Source organism: Hippopotamus amphibius, chromosome 11 (genome assembly GCF_030028045.1).
Source record: "Hippopotamus amphibius kiboko isolate mHipAmp2 chromosome 11, mHipAmp2.hap2, whole genome shotgun sequence".
NCBI lineage: Eukaryota > Metazoa > Chordata > Mammalia > Artiodactyla > Hippopotamidae > Hippopotamus > Hippopotamus amphibius.
In genome coordinates, this window is record NC_080196.1 from 91,099,251 (window position 1) to 91,121,151 (window position 21,901).

The 21,901-nt window shown below is 42.9% G+C and overlaps 1 protein-coding gene across 1 annotated transcript in view; it reads right to left on the reverse strand.

Annotated features, from left to right (window-relative positions):
• Nucleotides 1-21,901, reverse strand: part of MYO5B (myosin VB) — a 340,872-nt gene that overhangs the window by 186,317 nt on the left and 132,654 nt on the right. Inside the window, exons 2-4 of the mRNA XM_057699421.1 lie at nt 18,909-19,019; nt 6,312-6,483; nt 528-672 (exon numbers count right to left, since the gene is read on the reverse strand). Of these exons, the coding sequence (XP_057555404.1) occupies nt 528-672; nt 6,312-6,483; nt 18,909-19,019 (428 nt within the window). The remainder of the gene's footprint in view (nt 1-527; nt 673-6,311; nt 6,484-18,908; nt 19,020-21,901) is intronic.

Below are 21,901 nucleotides of genomic sequence, written 5' to 3' on the forward strand. Positions count from 1 at the left end.
GAACAAAATGAGATCTGCTTAAGTGCCTAAACAGAACTCCGCTTCCAGGCTAAAAACCCCAAACCACTATGCATGACTGCTAATTTGAATTTTCTATTTCTGTCCCAAAGGCCTGGCATCTCAAGAAGCTGTCAGAGTCCTGGTTCCTTCAAAAAGGAGCCTTCGGTGAGATCTGTAAAATGAACTGTGATGGTATACAATGGATTCATCACACCTGGAGGGGAGGAAAAAGGTCGAAAGAAAGTCAAGAAGAGATGAAACACTACGCATTAACTGCATTGCTCGAAACTGAAATAAATCTAAGGAGCCACTGCTCTCCAAGTCTAGGTTTAGGTTCACAAGAATAAGATGAAGACATGAGGAAATGTGGTAAGAAAAGAACCTGAGCTGGTTCGGTTTCCAAGACTCGTCCCTCAATCCCAGAAGCACCATTTCGCCTGCTGAGGAAAAGCAGCCAAAGAAGGCAGAAACTCCCCTTTCTGCCCTCTGACTACCCAGGAGGATGTCTGTGCTGAGGTTACTCTTACCTGGCCATCTGCTTGTAGGCTTCCTCTGCAACAGCAAAGATGTGGGGGTCCATATCCCCCATGTTTTGGCCACTGTAGGCATAGATGACATCTTGACCATAGATTGGCAACTGTTCATAAGGATTAATGGCAACAAGCACGATACCTGCAAACAGACAATGCAGTCAGACTCTGATAGCACGATGGCCTCCTGACATGAGCTTTAAAGGCCCCTGTTCATACACATCAAAACTAAAGAAGGGAAGAGGAACAGAATGAGTCTTAACCAGTCACTCAACTAAATCAAGATGCATCTGTGTTTATCAAGCATTCTGCTAGGCCCTGATGGAGAAAAGAATGACAGCCCAGGCCTCCAAATACCCTAGAGCATGGAATAAGCACACAGGCATGGGCACGTGCGCACGCGCGCGCGCGCGCACACACACACACACACACACACACACACACACACACACACGTGCTCAACAAATTGAATTCATAAAATACATACGCACAAAGTGTTGCAGGAGCAGAAAGAAGAGGATATTAACCCTGCCAACAGGTGTAAAGCTTAAAACACCATCTCAGAATGAAAATCTAAAAGAGGGACTATTAATTTCTCATTTGTATGTGTGTTGTCTTAACTAAAATACAAACAACTTGCGAACAGGAAATATGATTTACACATCTTAATATCAGATGTTGGCTCAGCCAATTATTAACTGTGATTTTGCCAAATTACTTAACCTCTGACCACCTTAGTTTCCTGGATGGCAAAATGGGGATCACAATTTCATTTTCCCTAGTTATCCTGAGGGTTAAATGATTAATAGAGAGAACATTCAGGCCAGCATCTTGCATACTAAGCACTGAGTGTTGGCCATATTTTATCTCACATCACATTATATAATGTATAATAATCATTTCACTATTTTTTCCATCTTGTGTCCCCAAAAGGATACACTGCAATGACAGGCTCAATAAATAAATGCTGAATGAAGTTAGCAAATCCTATAACCTTTCAGATAGTCTATGGAAGGGCACAGTAAATTGATATTTGAGAATGTGAAAAGAGAGAAAATACAAATTTGATATTCAAGATAAGCCAAATTCATGCCTTTTTATTTCACATAAAAGCACATTCTGGATCTCAAGGGACCCACTGACAGGTATAAAAAATGCGAGCTTTTCCAGTCATTTGGGGAAGAGAAGGCAGGAATGGAAAGGGTCACTGCCAGGATGGGAGAGCTCCTACACTGAGTGCCCTTCTGGCATCTGAAAAGAAGCACAGTCAAGAGAATGAGAAGACACACCATACACGTATCTGATAAAGGACTGTTACCCAAAATATACAAAGAACTCTTAAAACCCACCAATAAGGAAATGAACTGATTAACAAATAGGCAAAAGACCTAAACAAACACTTCACCAAAGAAGACATACAGATGGCAAATAAGCATGGGAAACGATGCTTCACATCATAAGTCATTAGGGAAATGCAAATTAAAACATCAATGAGATACCATTATACACCTATTAGCATGGTCAAAATCCAGAACACTAACAACACCAAATGCCAGCAAGGATGTGGAACAAAGGAAACTCCTGTTCATCACTGGTGGAAATGCAAAATGGCACAGCCACTTTGGAAGTTTCTTATGAAACTAAACACAATCTTGCCACATGATCCAATAATCACACTCCCTGGTATGTATCCAAAGGAGTCGAAAACATATTCACACAGAAACCTGCACAAGGACGTTTATAACAGCTATATTCATAACTGCCAAAACAGAAGCAACTAAGATGTTCTGTTTACAACAGGTGAATAGACAAACTGTGGTACATCAAACAATAGAGTATTAGTGTTATAAAGAAATGATCTATCAAGATATGAAAAGACTTGGAGGAAATTTAAGTACTTATTACTAGGTGGAAGAAGCCAATCTGAAAAGGGTACACTGTGACTGCAACCATGTGATATTCTATAAAGGCAAAATTATGGAGACAGTATGAAAAATCAGTGGTTGCCAGGGGCTAGCGGGGAGAGAGGGATGAATAGGCAGAGTACAAATGACTTTTAGGGCAGTGAAACGACTGTTATGACACCATAACGGTGTATACATGTCATTATACATTTGTCTAAACCCACAGAACAAACAACACCAAGAGTGACCTAATGTAAACTATGGACTTTGGGTGATAATGACGTGTCACTGTGGGTTCATCAATTTTAACAAATGTGTCACTCTTGAGCAGAATGGTGACAGTGGGGGAGACTGTGCATGTGCCGGGGCCGGGGGCATACAGGACATCTCTATACCTTCCACTTAATTTTCTCAACCTAAAATTGCTGTAAAAAGTAACGTCTATTTAAAAGGGGAAAAATACAAGAAAGAAAGAGGGAAACCTGCAATGTCATAAGCCACACTACCCAAGTAAAGAAGAAAGGGTAAGGAGAGGAAAATGACACACAAGTTCCCCTCAGATGAATGTTTACCTGAAAAGACAACCTGAAACAAAAAATAAGGCCCAGAACTCAGATAAACGCCGCTTGAGGCGAATGACTTGGAGAATTCTCTTAAAAACAGTCTCTCACGTTCTACTGGTTACTGAGAGTTATACAAAACCCTAGTTCATTTCATTCAAATTTTGATACTATACTCTGAGGTCACACATTTTCCTGAAGCGTCTCAGCCCCCTCCACAGCAGGTAAGAGTGCTTCTTGATGCCTGAGAATTCTGAGCGAGATCAGTCACTCCGAACAGCTGAAGCTAGAGGAGCCAAGGTGCATCAGTGGGATACATACATACAGATACCAGGACCTCTCTTAGAAGGGCTGCCTGCAAAAAGCGAAGCTGATGGTCATTTATCCCTCTCTCCAAAAAGGAAGATTTTCAAAAATCTTTCTGAAAAAAACAAAACAAAACAACTTATTGAGGGCTTCTTTCAAATAAAACTCTCACTAGCATTTGGGGGAAAGGAGCTTTGGGAAACTCTCAAGTACTGAAATCAACATGGTATTCCCAGCTCCTGAAATCTGGCAGAAAATCACAATGAAAAGAACCCTGACGCCCTGAGGGCTCACCTATGATCACAGACAAGACCGAGGAGCTGAAGTACAACTGGGACAACCCCCTACAAAGAAGCCCTCGGCTGACTGCACAACCAGATGCTAAAATGTTTTGCCCCTCAAACAACAGTATATAGGGTTCTTGTTTTCACCACACCACAAGACTCTAAAGGAGAGAAGCCAAAATTTGGGATGGGGGAATTGAGAAATTTCAAGAAAAATATGAGAGAATTTTAGGACGTTTGTTTAAAGCATTTGTCATGGCACATAAATTGTACCAATGTTCTCTTAGGTTAGTCTCCCAAGGCAAAAGAAATAACAACAAAAGTAAACAACTGGGACCTAATCAAACTTAAAGCTTTGGAACAGCAAAGAAACCATTAAAAAAAAAGACAACCTACAGAATGGGAGAAAATATTTGCAAACAATGGGACCAACAAGGGCTTAATTTCCAAAATATACAAATAGCTCATACAATTCAACAACAAAAAACAAACAACCCAATAGAAAAATGGGTAGAAGACTTAAACAGACATTTCTCCAAAGACGACATACAGATGGGCCAAGAGGCACATGAAAAGATGCTCAACATTGCTAATTATTAGAGAAACGCAAATCAAAACTCCAATGAGGTACCACCTCACACCAGTCAGAACGGCCATCATCAAAAAGTCTACAGATAACAAATGTTGGAGATGTGTGGAGAAAAGGGAACCCTCCTACACTGTTGGTGGGAATGTAAGTTGGGGCAGCCACTGTGGAGAACAGTACGGCGTTTCCTCAGAAAACTAAAAAGAGAATTACTATATCATCCAGCAATTCCACTCCTGGGCACATATCTGAACAAAACTGTAATTCAAAAAGATACATGCACCAGTTTGCAAGACAGAACTAGAGACACAGATGTAGAGAACAAACATATGGACACCAAGGGGGGAAAGCGGGGGTGGGGGGTGGGGGGTGGTGAAATGGGAGAGTGGGATTGCCATATATACATTACTAACAAGAAAAAAAAGTAACAAATTGTACACTTTAAATATATTCAGTTCATTGTATGTCAATTATATCTCAATAAAAGTTCTTAAAAAGATACATGCACCCTTATGTTCACTGCAGCACTATTTGCAATAGCTGAGACATGGAAACAATCTAAATGTCCATCAACAGATGAATGGATAAAGATGATGTGTATATATACATATACACACACACACATACACACAATAGAATACTACTCAACCATAAAAAAGAATGAAATAAGGCCATTTGCAGCAACATGGATGCAATTAGAGATTAGCATACTAAGTGAAGTAAGTCAGAAAGAGAAAAGCAAATACCATATGATATCACATATCTGGAATCTAAACTGTGGCACAAATGAACCTATTTATGAACAGAAACAGATTCACAGATATAGAGAAAAGACTTGTGGTTGCCAAGGGGAAGGGGGTGGGGGAGGGATGGACTGGGAGTTTGGGGTTAGCAGATGCAAACTGTTACATATAGGATGAATAAATAACAAGGTCCTACTGTATAGCACAGGGAACTATGGTCAATATCCTGGATAAATCAGAATGGAAAATAATACAAAAAAGAATGTATATATGTGTACAACTAAGTCATTGTGCTGTACAGTAGAAATTAACATAATATTGTATATCAACTATACTTTAATTAAAAAATAAATTTAAAAAAAGCATCTGTCATGGTTTCTGATCATGAATTCAACAAATATTCATCATGCACATGTTTGTCAGAGGGTCAGAAAGGCAGCCCTTTCTCAAGCAGATAACAAAAACATGCACCCCAATGTTCATCGCAGCACTGTTTACAATAGCCAAGACATGGGAGCAATCTAAATGTCCATCGACAGATGGATAAAGAAGATGTGGTACATATACATGATGGAATATTACTCAGCCATTAAAAAGAATGAAATAATGCCATTTGCAGGAACATGGATAGACCTAGAGATTGTCATACTGAGTGAAGTAAGTCAGACAAAGACAAGTATTGCTTATATGCAGAATCTAAAGAAAAATGATACAAATGAACTTATTTACAAAACAAACAGACTCACAGACTTAGAGAACTGAACTTATGGTTGGGTGGGGGCAGGGGGGGAAGGGGATGGAGGACTAGTTAGGGAGTTTGGGATTGACATGTATACACTGCTATATTTAAAATGTACAATTAACAACATATATATAGCACAGGGAACTGTGTTCAATATTATGTAACAACCTAAATGGGAGAAGAATTTGAAGAAGAATAGATACATATATATATGTATAATTGAATCACTTTGCTGTACACCTGAAACTAACACAACATCATTAATCACTTATATTCCAATACATAATAAAATAAAAAGTTAAAACAAAAACAACAAGCCAGCCATACATTTGCCGCAGTGTGCTCCGCGGTGAGAGCAGACGCCTGAGCTAGGACACTGGCATGCATTCATCGCTGTCCTACTGACCCCAGGACTGTGCCTGAGCCACCAAGCCCCATGGTGGCCTATTTCTTCCCTGGCTGAGCTGTGATTAACACCAAGCCTCCCACTGAAGTAAGCCACATCCACTGACTGCAAACCTTTCAAGGGTCTCAGGTGAGAGGTACTTATAAATAAGAGTGAAAGTAGGAGTCTTAACGACTGGAGTTTAACACGTGAAGTCTAAAGGTTGTAAGCACTTTCAAACACACACAGCCAACAGATAGCCCCCACTTACCACAGTAAGTGTAGATGTGGTTGGACTCCAGGAAACGGACCTTTAAATTATGCAAAACTGCAGGCTCGTGTAGATAGCTAAGGGCAGTTAGGTCATTTTCTCCCACCAGAATATCTGGATTCCGCAGGAAGGGAAGCTGGTTGCTTTGGACATCAATGGGGTATTCTCGAATCTAAGGAAAGGCAAGTGACAGACACAAAAAGGCACAGTTATGAAGCATTTAGCCTATATTCAATGTCCAGTCTTGTTGGCTAGGATCACTACCCTAACATGATCATAAGTGAAGATAAATAACACGTTTTAAAGAAAGCGAGTTGAACAAAATACCTGTGTTGCCATAAGTGACTAGCCCAGGTAGAAAATTTGCTGATAATATAATCCCAGTGTATCAAGGTAAAAGACTGAATGACATGAGAAATTCAGGAACCACAAGTAGATTTCATAAAGTGTTCTTCTGCTTCTCAATACAAAAATATTTACTGAGTCTTTAATTCTACTTGCAGCAGGAGTACCTCTCTTTCTCCCATCCAGGAAAGCATCCTTGGTTTGCCGCATTTAATGCTGGTTTTTCTTTACTCTCTCTTCCATCATACAAAGCACTCACTTTTTTCTTTTTCTGTTTTTTTGGATTATCTTGCAAATAGCAAACTGTTCTCCATAAGTTCCATTCAAGTTGTACACATATTTTTCCCCAACATAACTGCAAGCTACTTTAGGGCAGTAATTTTACTTTGACTTAAAGTATAATACGAGCTTGAGGTGTGTGTGTTTGTGTGTGTGTAATCAGGGACTATGATTACATATCTTAAGGTCAAATCTCAAATACAAGGTGTTGTCCCCGTACTCTTAGCACACGTAGCACTTAAACTACATAAATATCCAAAATATATTCAGTGACAGAATATATAACTGACCACATGTCCACATATGTCCACGTGTAATTAATACAAAGATGTAATTAATAAAAAGGTAGTGTTCTTTAACACAAACAGGAGGAACTTGACTGTTGCTTACCATGTTTTATCTGAGTGTTAAGTTTCTTATGCTGTTCTTAAAAATCATCTGAGAGCATGTAAAAAGAATTCCCTCAACACAACTTATGTTCCGGAGTTCTTGGGCAGGACCCAGGAATATCAATTGTTAAAAATTCTCATGTAGTTCTGATATAGGTGGCCTATGCATCATATTTTAAGAATCACTTTTCTATACAAGTCTTTCAGGAAATTCAATGGACATAGCCTCAATTTACCAGGATAACAGTTAATTTTTAAGAGAACTTAAATATCAGTGCTCTCTCCTATCCCCTTTTTAGAGGGACTTGTACTACCAGATATTAAGGTACATTATTAAAGCCACTATGGTATTGGCTTAAAGTACTATGGTAGGGACTTCCCTGGTGGCACAGTGGTTAAGAATCCGCCTGCCAGTGCAGGGGACACGGGATCAATCCCTGGTCTGGGAAGATCCCACATTCCGTGGAGCAACTAAGCCTGTGCACCACAACTACTGAGCCCAAGCGCCACAACTACTGAAGCCCATGCACCTTAGAGCCTGCATGCTACAACTACTTAGCCCATGTGCCTAGAGCCCGTGCTCCACAAGAGAAGCCACCACACTGAGAAGCCCAAGCACCCCAATGAAGAGTAGCCTCCAAAGAGTAGCCCCCACTCGCCACAACTAGAGAAAGCCTGCGCAGCAACAAAGACCCAATGCAGCCAAAAATTTTTTTTTTAAAGTGAAAAAATTATAAAATTAATGAATAAAGTACTATGGTAATGGTGTTAAAATAGGCAGATAAATGAAACATAATAGCAGGTCTAGAAATAAATGCAAGCACATATGGGTAATTTATTCATGATAACATTAAAATAGCAAATAAATGGTTAAAAGGGATTTTTCAGTAGTGGTAGGTAAACTTGCAGCCATTTAGGGAAAAAAAAAAATTGAGTCACTGTTCTATTCTCTCTCACATTAAAATAAATTTTAGATGGAAAAAAAGTAAAAATCAAAAAGAAAAATAAAACCAATAAGAAAATGGGGGTAAATTTTCATAAAAGCTTTGAAAGGAAGTGTCTTTAAAGGGAGACACAAAAGCCAGAACACTGTAGTAAAATACTGATTAATTTGACTATAATCTAAAACTTTAAAACCATCACAAAACACACCATATGCAGAGTAAATTGACAGACGGGAACAGTTATTCTGCATTAAATAGAATTAATATTCTTAATACCCAAAGAGTTGTAAGAAATCAAAAAGGAAACCAATACCCTAACAGAAAATTGTGCACAGAATACAAGTCACAAAATAAGAACTACAAAGGGGCAATATATGAAAACCTATTCAACTTCACCAATAATAAAAGAGATGCAAATAAAAGATTATTAGCACCATTATTTATCAGCTAAGCAAAGGTATAAAAACTGACAAGACTCCAACCAGGAAGGGTGTGGGCAAAAAAGAGCTGAGACTGCTTTAACCTTACTGGAGGGCAACACCTTGTCAGAATTTTTCACAAATATATTCTTCCTTGGCCCCAGAAGACAATCTTACAAATGAGCAAAGATATCGACTCCCGAGGCTGTAAATATGAAAGTAAAGCACAATATAGACCTGTATTTACAGTCAGGCAGCAGACAGCATTCTGCTGCATCTAACAAAAGGCATGTTACAGAATGAAACCTATAATAAGATTCCATTTATTTAAAGCTGTATATTAAAGTCTGCCTGGAATAACATCCCCACAAAATATCAATGGTTACCTGTATTAGCAAGGTTTTCTTTTATACAGCTTCCTGTTCTTGGTTTTTAAAAATACTAATGAAGGCTCTTTTCTTTCTATGAAAAGCTCTTTTATGCTTATCGAACTTACTCCGTACAGGAGACCAGCAAACAACTTTCATGAAGATGATGATGAAATTTCCAAGAGGTGGGAAAGAAGGGGGAAATGGAGACTGTTGAGAGTTGATTCTTATTTCATTAAACTCTAGAGTTGCTCCCTCACCCCCTTCATTTCTGGCAGAGTGGGTGGTATCACTGGGCCTCTAACCAGACCTCCCTCCCTGAGCCATTTGACAGACTTCCCAATGGAGAGGTCCCTCGCCCCAGCAGCAGCGTGTCTGCTCTGGTCTCCCACGTGGCTCTCCACCCCAAGCCCCTCCATAAGCAGCACAGGGACAGCCTGGTGCAGAACCCCAGAGCTCTCCCCCAGCCAAGCCCTCATTTTTCAGATCAGAAAGCTGGGACCTGAGCCCAGTGTCTTTAAACCCTGAGGCAGACATGCTGGCATTCTATCTCTTCTCAGATGGCTCTCCCATCAAAAGACTGTCCCCAAAGCATGTGAAGGGACAGGCATATGCAGTTTTGTGAAAACACGGCCCAAAAAATAAGCCAATGGAATTGGTTACAGTAAAATCGATAAAGAGTAAAAATGCCCAGGGCAGCAGCAAAGAGGGCAGAGCTGCAGGCTCAGCATTCAAAGCTCAGACTTCAGGGGAGTGCACAACCAGAGGGAGAAGGGAATGGGAGCCCCAAGAACACGTTGTTTTCTTTAACACCTATTTGATTCTAACACTGCTGCTAGTGTTGAACATTTACAGCTAAAACGGTTTTATCTGAAATCGAAGGGTTTATGATATGATCAGAGGCAATGACCTTTCTGGCACAAAAGACTTCACTACATAATAATTGGGCCTTTGGGGGTAAAGAGGAGGCTGAATGTTAATACCCTTCACAAAATTAATGCTCAGTCCCCCACCTGGAGTAGACCTTCTCCTCTCCAAGGCCAGGGGCTGGGAATCGGACACAGGTGGGAGGTCTCTAATTGGTCCCTATCTAGCAAATGACACTGGTCAACACTTGAGAATATAGAGGGAGGCACAGGATAGGGGACTGCTCTAGACCTGCACTTGCCAACAGATGGCTATTTAAATTGAATTCATTAAAGCTAAATATAATTAAAACTTCAATTTCTCACACTAGCCACATTTCAAGGGCCCACTGACTACCATACTAGACAATACAAAGAACACCTCACTGTAACGCGGTGCTCTCTTGGAGAGCATTGGTCTAGCTTGCTCTTAACTCGGCAGATCTGTGATCCTAAAATGCTCAGTAGGTGCGTAAAAAAATACCAGTTAAATGGAGTGTCTGATCTTTTCATGACCTCTCCCATACCTCAACTCATGTCCGCGTTACATGGTACCACAGCAAGAGAACGTAATCATAAAAACATCTTCAAATGACAAATCCCAGCACACAGATTTGGAGCTACTAATCAGCATATAAGGTGGAGCAGGAGAAAGAAGTTTTCTTTATCTGCCCATAGAACCAGAAGATCTAGAGAAAAAGAGAAGCTAGTGAAAACAGCGTTAGCAGCAGCAGTCAGGTTGATGCTGACCCCGAGGTGCCACACGGCTCATAGAAACGGAGACCGACGAGGAGTTAAACCCTGTGCTCAAGTCCTGGCCGTCAACTAAAGCAGTGGCTCTCAACCCTTCCTGCACCTTGGAATCCCACGAGGAGCTTGCCAAAAGATACTATGACGTGTTCCATCCCCAAACTCTGATTTAAGGAGTCTGGCTGTGTTGGAGCTCTGCAAATTTTTTTTTAGCTCCTTGGGGGTTTCTATTGTGCAGCCAAAGTTGAGAACCACGAAACTCAACTGCTCTGAGGTGTTGAGCCCATCACTTCATTTCCATAGATAGCAGTTTCCCTAATCGTAAGATGGGAGGACTGGTCCCAACCATCTTTAAGGGCCCTTCCAACTTGACGGGCCTAACGTACTTAAGTTAGATCAGTGGATGTATGGGTGTTCTCTTTTGTGTTCTCTTTGTGAGCTGTCCTGCTGAGAAAATAGGAGACCCCAAAGCTTGAATCCACTTACACTTACGGCAAGTGTGTGGCTCCAGGTTCATTAAATTCACACTAAAAGGTCGTTTTACATTATGTCCTAAACGAGTACAAAAAAAATTCACTTGGTGAGTGTTCTGCTGTGTCCTATTCTATGATAGTTCTGTGTTTAAATCGTATATCTCCATCTTCCCCAGTCTCCAAAAAGATCATGCTGCTTAAAAAGAACCTTCTTATTCCCCTCATACCACTTAGCCCAGGCCTAAGCACAGGCATGCAATTGCTTGAAAAATAAAATACTCTGTGATTCACGTAAACTTCTTAGTTAGGAAGGGTCAGTTAGGTTATGAAGAAATAACGAATTAACCCTGAACTCTCAGTGCCTCAATACCGCAGAGGTTTCTCACTCACACTAGCTGCCCAAGGCTGGCTGGGATGGAAGCTCTGCTCCCCAAGGTCACCCAGACATCAACGTGGCCTTCACCGTCACCAGGCAGAGGAAGGGTGAAGCATGGCAAACTCCCATAGGCTCCTCTATGCTTCTGCCTGGAAGGGATAGACAGGAATTCTACCTAGAGTTTTCTGGACAGAAGTAGTCACAGGGTCCCACATAACCTGCAAGGGAGCTGACAACCATGGTGGAACATTTGGATGCCACGTCTGCCACGGTAAGTGTTCCTGCTTTAGGAAGTCAGCAAGAAACTACGAGGTAGCTGCCCAAGGGGATTTCAAAAACAGAGTGTGGGGTTGGGGAGTGAAGAGAGGGAGCAGTGGGTTAGAGTCAGGCATCTTACCATGTTTCTAATGGACTTCGAAAGATTCTTGGCCTTGAACTTTTCATATTCTAAAGCCTATATTCGTGTATGTATTATATTTATTATAAGTTAGAGTGACAGGTCCACGAAGGTACAACTGTATCATTTTCACTGCTGTATAACCAGACCCTGGCATATAATAATTGCTCAATAATAACTGTTTTTAATGAATGAATAATGAATGAATGGGGATGCAAGTAACTAAGGAAAAAAAACCATAAATGAAAACAGGCAATTAGGAAGTTTAAATTATAAACAAAATTACAGTGGCATAAAACTACGAAGTCAAAGATAATCTTTTGATCTCAATTTATTTCAGGGAAAACAACTTACACATTCTGTTAGAATATGGAGTTATAAAAGTTTAGCTTTTAACACGGTGTCTTTCAGCAATGACAAGTCCAAGACCATTTCCTCTATGGGCTTAAACCAGGATTTCTCAAGTTTGGCACTGTTTCATTTAGGACTGATAGTTGTTTCTTTGGGGGAGGGTCCTTTTAGCAACATCCCTGCTCTCTACCTATCACTAGATGCCAATGGCAAACCTCCCTCCTCAGTCACAACAACCAAAAATGTATCCAGACATTACCAAATGTCCCTTGGGGGCAAAGATTACTGCTTCACCAATCTCTCAGCAGAAGCAGCCAGGCAAAATATTCTAACTGATGGAAAAGATCATGGATACAGCAGGGAAAGAGGCCAAAGATAGTAACTAAGTAACAGAGAGCCATCTGGAAATGGATGGTGGTGAGGGTTGCACAACAATGTAAACGTATTTAATGCCACTGAACTATACTCTTAAAAATGGCGAAGACAGTGAATTTTATGTTACCTGTATTTTACAATATAAAAAAAAAAAAAACACTGTAGACAAGATAACTAATTGTATTGGTAACAATATTACCAGTAGATATTTATATGCAATGTGTTATTTTATAACTTAAAGGAAACAATTTTTGCACATGTACAATATAAATATTGTCTTTCATATTATCCTTGCCATCCAATCAACAAAGTGTAATACTGTCTCAACTGTGGATTACTTAGCAATTGAGAGCAAAACAAAGATAAAGAGTATTAGAATGACCCATAAACCAATATGAAAGTAAGAAAGAATGGAAAAACCGGAAAAACAAAAAGGAAAGAGAAATAATCAAACACGTCCACTAAGAGGCTTTACTGGTACCAGAGGAGTATTACCAAATACTCTTAGTTCTGTGGTTTTGCCAGATGTACATACAGCTGGCACTTATTCTGCACAGGGTTTACAATAGTCCTGGCTCTTCTATGAGGCTGTTGCTTCTTGACTTGAAGAACCATGTTTGGTATCTCCTCGCTGTAATATCCTGATACATTCAGTACCATCCTTATTGAGCAAGAGGGGCCCTACCCTGGACCCTGCATCTTAAAGGGCTTCAATATCATAAATACAAAATATAAGCTTATTAAAGAACATGTGGTATCTCTGTCACTTGGGGTCAACGTTCAGTGCGGACACAGTGAGATCGGCAACCCTCAACATACACTCTGGGGACGAACGCCGTCAGGCCCCAGGGAGATGCTTTTGCACACCTCTTGCCTTGTGTCCCTGAAATAAGACAAATGTGTCCAGACACCTTGAAGGTTTGTGGGCTATAACATCACCAATGTCAGAGACAGATACTGCTTTGGAGTGTGGGGAAGAGCTGGGCAGCAAAGACATTTAGACAAAAGGAAAGACAAATTAGCTTGTTAATCCTTCCTTTCAGATAGCACAAATGCAAAAAAATTCTCACATAATGAAACACCATTTCCCAGTTGGGCTGAATATCCAATTCCTTGCTTCTCCATGCGTTCTAATTGTGGTTCCAGAGGTGCTTACACATTAGTACAGTATTTGTAACCACTGCAAACCTAACATATGAGGAACACTTTGCAATACTGAACAAGTCACATTCCTCTTAAATGTGTTTCTATCTAGGCATAGGCATGACATGCCCAAGGCAAGATAGTTCTTTACACTGGCGAATAGATGGAGGTTGAAGAGCAGAGTTGCAAGTATCTTATTTTTAATATACTAAATGCTTTATTTTTCAAGAATTAGAAATTTCAGATTTACCTAAATAATTCTAATAAAATATGCTTTTCATATTTAAACAGACATAGGCCACATCCCCACTCTTGCCCTGGGCCCACAAACATTAGCAGGCTTGGATATGCAGAGACACAGGTAGAGCTTGTTGCTCTTCTTAAATCTCACGTCTCCCCGTCTTCCTCTAGCCCACAAACACTGCCAGGGCCTTGCACACAGGGAGTACTTGCCCTGGACACTGGATACAAACTCGTTTGGAAAAACAGAATTTAAAACGCAAAACCATGGAAACAGGGGGAGAATTTTCCCTGCCAGTAGAGGGCAGGAGCTGAGCAGTTTGTAAGGGAGGTAGGGCAGGAGAAAGGTCGACCAGGCAGCGCTCCACGCCAAGCAAAGAATGAGGAAGCTAAGTAATATTCCTTTGTATATATGTGCCACATCTTCTTTATCCATTCATCTGTTGATGGGCATTTAGGTTGCTTCCATGTCCTGGCTATTGTAGATAGTGCTGCAATGAGCATTACGGTACATGTTTCTTTTTGGATTATGGTTTTCTCTGGGTGTATGCCCAGTAGTGGGATTACTGGATCATATGGTAGTTCTATTTGTAGTTTTGTAAGGAACCTCCAAACTGTTTTCCATAGTGGCTGTACCAACTTACATTCCCACCACCAGTGCAGGAGAGTTCCCTTTTCTCCACACCCTCTCCAACACTTATTGTTTCTAGATTTTGTGATGATGGCCATTCTGACCGGTGTGAGGTGATACCTCATTGTGGCTTTGACCTGCATTTCTCTAATGATTAGTGATGTTGAATGGAGCTATATGTAATGAGGTGGATAGAACTAGAGTCTGTCATACAAAGTAAGCCAGAAAGAGAAAAACAAATACTGTATGCTAACTCACATATATGGAATCTAAAAAAAAAAAAAAGGTACTGATGAACCCAGTGACAGAGCAAGAATAAGGATGCAGATGCAGAGAATGGACTGGAGGACACCAGGTTGGGGGGGGCAGGGGGCAAAGGGGAAGCTGGGATGAAGTGAGAGAGTAGCATAGACATATATACACTACCAACTGTAACATAGATAGCTAGTGGGAAGTTGCTGTATAACAAAGGGAGATCAACTCAATGATGGGTGATGCCTTAGAGGGCCAGGACAGGGAGAGCAGAAGGGAGTCGCGGGAGGGAGGGGATATGGGGTTATATGTATAAACGCAGCTGATTCACTTTTGTGTACCTCAAAAGCTGGTAAAAGAGTGTAAAGCAATTATAGTCTAATGAAGAGCTTAAAAAAAAAAAGAACGAGGAAGCTGCAATTATCACAAAGGTTTGCATATACTGAGGTGCTTTACCTGGTCTCAACAGAGTACTGTGCTAAGGGCTCGCAAACCTAGATACCTTGCACACTTCACAGCTGTGGGGAGAAAAAGAGAAGACACGATCCTTTCCCAAGAAGTTTCCCATCTTCTCACTGGCTTAAACAGGAAACATCTTACATTGTGCTAAGTGAAACAAGCCAGACACAAAAGGACAAGTATTGTATGATTCCACTTCTGTGAGGTACCTAGAAGAATCCAACTCAGGGACAGAAAGTATTGATAGGATAGAGATTACCAAGGGCTGCAGGGAAAGGGGGAAGAAGGAGTTAGTATTCAATGGGTACAGAATTTCAGTTTTGCAAGATGAAAAGAGTTCTGAAGGTAGACAGTGGTGATGGTTGCACAACAGTTGGTAAATATTTCATGCCACTGAACTGTTCATTTGAAAATGGTTGACATGGTAAATTTTACATTTTTTATATTTTACCCAAATAAATAAGCAAGCAAGCAACAGAGGAAAAGAAACATCTTAGAGGAACAAGGAGGGGCCTGACCACCTTGAACAGAACACACAGGCTACTTACTGCCAAGGTAGAAGCCGAGGGTTAAGAGCTTTATTGTTTTAGAAGAGAACTAGTTTATTTTCATTCTCTGCCGCTGCAGGTAAACCCACACTACTGGACTTCAGAGGGAGGAGCGGTAAGTAGGGAAAGAGACTCCAGGGTGGATTTTTTGGCCAGCCTGGTACATCAAGGATGGTTTGAGCCACAGAGGAGACTCTTCAAACATTCAGAGTCCGGCCATCTGACTTCTGTTCTCCTGCCTCTGGTCCACAGCTTGGCTGAGTCACTCCTAATGATAGCTCAGAGCCAGCAGTGGACAAACCACAGCCCACAAGCCACCTGGACAGAGTCTGATGTGAGGAGCCCATTATTTCTCCAGAGGGGCTAATCTCCAGCCCCAGGCATCTCCCCTGATTACAGCTGATGGCCGTGTAGCAGGGGAGGGGGCAGGAGAGGGGTCTTGGGCAGCTGCCAGGATTAGTCAAGCAGGGCAGCACTCATTCTCAGCTAGGGAGGCGAGCATCTGCTCTGTTTTAGCAACACAGCAGATCACTCCTCACTCCCTCCCCACAGCTCTTAAACACCCACCCACTTATAAGATCAACTGAAAGGAAATCTCCTGGAGTGGAAGATACACCATTCCCGTGGGTGAACTAATTTTACTTTGTTTTGGGCGTGGGGTGGTAAGTTATTCAACATGGTAAACATGATTCCATCTGTTGGGAATTTTGATTCTCACCTCAAAACCAAGAGGAGGCTGGCAAAGTCTGCCTGCCAGGAAGAGGAAGGGGAGGTGAGCACACCTTAGTGTAAACATCTTCTAACAAACTAACCGACTCACGGTCCCAGGTGTACCAAGCGATGTGCTCAAAGTTGATATAAAACAGAAGTTAATAAGGGGAAGATGTTCAATCTTCCTACTCTTTTCTTTTAAGCTCTTTATTGGAATATAATTGCTTTACACTCTTGTGCCAGCTTTTGAGGTACACCAAAGTGAATCAGCTGTATTTATACATATATCCCCATATCCCCTCCCTCCCGCGGCTCCCTTTCGCTCTCCCTGTCCTGGCCCTCTAAGGCATCACCCATCACTGAGTTGATCTCCCTTTGTTATACAGCGACTTCCCACTAGCTATCTATTTTACAGTTGGTAGTGTATATATGTCTATGCTACTCTCTCATTTCATCCCAACTTCCCCTTCGCGCTCGCCCCCCTGCCCCCCAACCCGGTGTCCTCCAGTCCATTCTCTGCATCTGCATCCTTATTCTTGCCCTGTCACTGGGTTCATCAGTACCATTTTTTTAGATTCCATACTTCCTACTAATTGATGAGTTAATCACCAACCACCGTAGTACAAGTGATCAAAGCAAAAGACTGTGCTCACATACTCCATTTCTCAAACAGGTCATTACTAGCTAGAAAGACAAGAGCTTGGAAGAAGGAACAACAGTAAGACAGTAAATGCTCAAAGGCTAAGTGATGGGGACAAACTTTCAGTGCTCCTGCACTTCAGAGGGAGGCAATAATCACTCCAGCCCCAGCCTTCCCTCCAAGCAAGGCCTGCTCTGCGGCCCCTCAAACTTGACCCATCCCAAAGCCAAATTGTGATTTCTTTCTTATTTTTTTTTTAATGAATGTCTTTACATTTATTTAGGTCTTCTTTAATTTTTTTTAAGAACTTTTATTGAGATACAGTTAACATATAATAAACTGCATATATTTAGAGTGTACTATTTGGTATCCCAATCCAAATCGTGATTTCTTTTGGCCACTTGGTTCAAAGCCTGTTAGCCTCCCAGTCTCTCCTCCTGTAAACCCTGAACCCACAACCTGTATCCTCAGCCTCAGGCTCCATCTGTCCCCTTCTCCAGTGGCTTCCAGGTGCACTGGCCTCCCTTCCTTCCACACACCCAAAGGGGACACATTGAGGACTCAGGGCTTTGGTGCACAACTCCTGCCTGGGACGCTCCCCTCAGCCCGCCCCGGCCGGAGTGTTCAATGCCTGCTCCTTTCCACAGCCCCCTCCCCCGACCCCTCACCTCAGCTCCCTCCTCACTTTCCTCCTGCACCTCAACCACTCCACAGCTTCCGTGCCTCCTGCAGCCTGCCTAGGCGCTTTCCTGCGCTCCTGTGTTCACACTGACTGTGCCCTCCAGCACTGAGCTCCCCACGTGGCAGGGCCACCACCGATCGTGCACGCAGCCCCGGGACCAGCACCGTGCAAGCCTTCACACATCTGTGAGGTGCACAAATCACAGGAGAGGTCGTGACAAAAGGCTCATGAAAAGGGAAGTGAATCAGACCTTCTAGAAGGAATAGGATTTCCTGATGACTACCTTGTCTTCCTTTTGAACAAAAACGCCTGAAAATCAACTAATAAAAAAATTCTCACTGGAGCAACTAACATGTATTGAGTACTTACATGCCGGGCAGGACTCTGAGTACAATACATGCCACATAGTAACATTTTATTCTCACAGGCGTCCTAGACAAACTATCACCCCCATGTCACTGATGAAATAATAGGCACAGAAAAATTGCTAACTTGCTCAAGGGCACACAGCTAGCAAGGGCTGAGCCAGGATCCCAACCCAGGCAGGCTGAGTCCGGAGCCGGTGCTCCAACCGCTGTACTAGGCACCGGCTCCTAAGTGGCACCCCCCTCACCTCCCATTGATGCCTCAACCCCACGAGGGAAGCCTCCTGTGCCCTCCACTCCACTGAGAAGACTCTTGCCTTCGCCACCCACCATCTCTCAGTGGCTAACACCAGTGGGCACTTGTTTGTAATGGGACAGCCATACAGCCACTTCGCAGTTTAGACTTTCACATAAGTTACCATCAACAGAAACAAAAAAGATGCCAGGGGCTCAGAAGCTCCAACAGGCAGGACATGCTCTCGCCACAATGTAGCATCCAGCCCTGCCCAGCAGAGCTCTGCGCTCCCATTCCCACCCCTCCCACACTGCACTCACAGTTTCATCTTCCAGTCTGAGCTGCAGGCTCTTCTCGCCCTCCTTGTAGTCCTTGGCTAATTCAGCCGAGCGCCACACTTCATCGGGGTCAGGGATCCAGACCCTTGTGTACTGAAAGAGTAAAACAGAAGAAACTTAGATGCTGAGAGAATCTTTCAGGTGTGCTCTCTGTGAGGAGCCTTCAGGAGAACTTTTAAAGCCACCTGCACACATTTTCCTCCCTTCTCATTTCAAGATACAAGGTGATCCAATACCATGATAAGAGACAACTAAGAGGACAGACAACCTTCTAGATCCTAACAGAATATCACAGATCAATGAAATTCGAATTCTACCGGAGGAATGCCAAGCCTAGATGCCAAACCTGGATCTAGGTTAGATCCAGAGTTTTACACCATCATTTCAAAAGGTGGTACAACATAGCAAGTCAAAGGGAGCTGTCTAGTGTGCTGCAAAGAATAAAACAGCACATGCAAAACGCAACAAGACAGTGTAGCAAGTCTGCAAAGCTTGGGAATCAATGCTTTGGTGTTCTGCATTCAGGGTCAAAGCCATTTTCCTACAGAAGTGAAAGAAAGTGGTCAGCAAAGTGAAACTGTGTTAATATACTATTGAGTTGTCAGCAATCTCAATTTAGTTGTGCATTCCTTAAGTCACAAACATACCCCAGAATCTCATGCATCCTTCCCCAGCTGCCAAACGGATCTGGGATCCGCAAGGTCATTAAGCTGGCCAAATCCTTGCAGGGAAGAGCACAGCCCTTGGTGAGTGGGAGCCACTGTCAATGTCACTCCGGAGTTCTTGGCCGTGACCACACATTAGAATCACCTGGGAGCCTTGAAAAGCCCATGTCTGGGTCCACCTCAGACCCATTCAGTCAGCATCTGAGATGACATGAAAGCTCCAAGGTGAGTATAACGTGCAGCTGGGGAGAACCACGGGTCTGACCCACCAAACAGCAGCATCTGGATCTACTAGTGGCTGTCACTCTCGGTACCACACTCCTGACGTCGGGCACATCTCTCAGTATTTATCTCATAGATCTGCGATTTTCACTGGTCCTATTCTCCTGAGAAGCTGTCTGTGTGCAGGGGCACATACCTGCCCCCCCACTGTGTGTGTGTATATATATATTTACATATATATGTAAATATGCATATAAAATGGGCACAGAACTTTTTAGCAACCCTGGAATTAATAGCTCTAAGACCAAAGGCCAGCCAGAATGTGTGTTCGGGTCGGCATAACCTCCCACCTCCCCCATGCAGGGACAGTGAAGCACAGGCCCTGTGGCCAGTCAGCTGCCGGCTTGATTTTTGTTCTGCTTTTTTAATTTTTTTACAGCATTTTCCTCCAGGTGATCACTGGCCTTTTTTAAAGGCAAGCCCTGGCCTCTGCTACACTTGTCTCTAATTCAGGATCCAGGAGTGAAAGTCGTGAGGCAAGAGGCTCAGGACACCGGTTAATGGGAACGCACACCACCACAATCTGCATCGCTGATACCCCAGCTCAGGTTACAAAGCCAAAGTCATTTGTTTCTGGCTTTACAAGGAATCAAGTTCACCAAATCTTCTCTCTGCCTCTGAGCCTGCCCTGCAGCAAGATATTACTGTATCTTAAGAGGAAGATACTACAGAGCTTTATCTGAGTGCTTTAGAGTAAGACATGAAGAATGTTGGAGGTATCTCCAGAGAAAACTGAGTGTTTCAACATTTCTTCTCCCCTCAGGTGTTCTGACTCACCTCCTCCTCTGCCACTGAAGCCCACCATCCATCCAGCTGCAGAGACTTTTAAGCTCCTGTCCCCCAGCTTCAGGTGAGGGACTGTCCTTAGCTCTGCTGCACTTCCCATCCCTGAGTTAGGCTGCTGGGACTTTCCTTCCAGTTAGAGGGAGGACAGCGCCCCCAAGAAGCTCTACTCAAAGCAAAGCCTCCACTGAGTGTAAAACAGTGTCAGGAAAGGCTCAAGAGAACAGACTGACAAACAGCAGAAGAGGGAAAATGCCAATAGGAAGCGAGTGGTGGTGGTGACGTGTGGACATCGTCAAGCTGTGTGAAGTACTGGAAGACACGGAGCCCAGTTCCAGCTCACACGGGGGCTCCTTTGGCCTTAACCCTGCTGTCCACGTGCCTCTCACTGGACAGTTCACTGTACCCAGCACTGGGGAACCTCGCCGCCTGGCTCTGTTGCCGTTTAATTCTCACTCCAGGAGGGTCCATTTACCTTTCTACTTATATAAATCTCTTCTGAGTAGACTGAAAACACCTGGTAGGCAGAAAGTTGTCATCTATAGTTTCCTATATCCACAGAATCCATCACAGCATCAGGGGACACGAATGATACTTTACCTCCTTGCTACTCCAGGTGAGGACCTCAGCCTCACCACTACCTGGGAGCTGGTTAGAAATGCAGACTCTCACACCCATGGCATCAGAACAGGCACACCTAAGTACCTGCTGTTCTGTCCTGCAATATGATCTCACTCTTTCCTTTGTACACAGGCCAGACTACAGCACTGGGCCAGCTGCTGCTGGGCCACCTCTTTTTATACAGCCCATGAGCTAAGAATGGTCTTTAAATGGTTAAATGACTGCGGGGGGGAGGGGGGGGAGAATGATACTCACATACTAGCACATGAAAACTGTGTGTGTCACACTGTGGTGTCCATAAAGTTTTACTGGAACACAACACCACATTCCATCCACCTGTTGTCTGTGGCGGCTTCCACATCAGTGACAGTTGTGACAGAGGCCCTATGGCCCCCAAACCTAAACTATTTACCCTCCAGCCCTTTACAGAAAAGGTTTGCGGCCCTCTACCTTTGAACATGCTGTTTCCTCAGCCTCGAATGTCCTTTCCTGGTTGTCCATGTGGGCAGAGCCCAAGTTCCAGCGCCGTCTCCTCGCTGAACCCTTCCTTCCCTGTGCCCTACAGAGGGAGCCCTTCCCAACGCTGGGCTGCCGCAACCAACGCTCCTATGATCAACTTTCTTT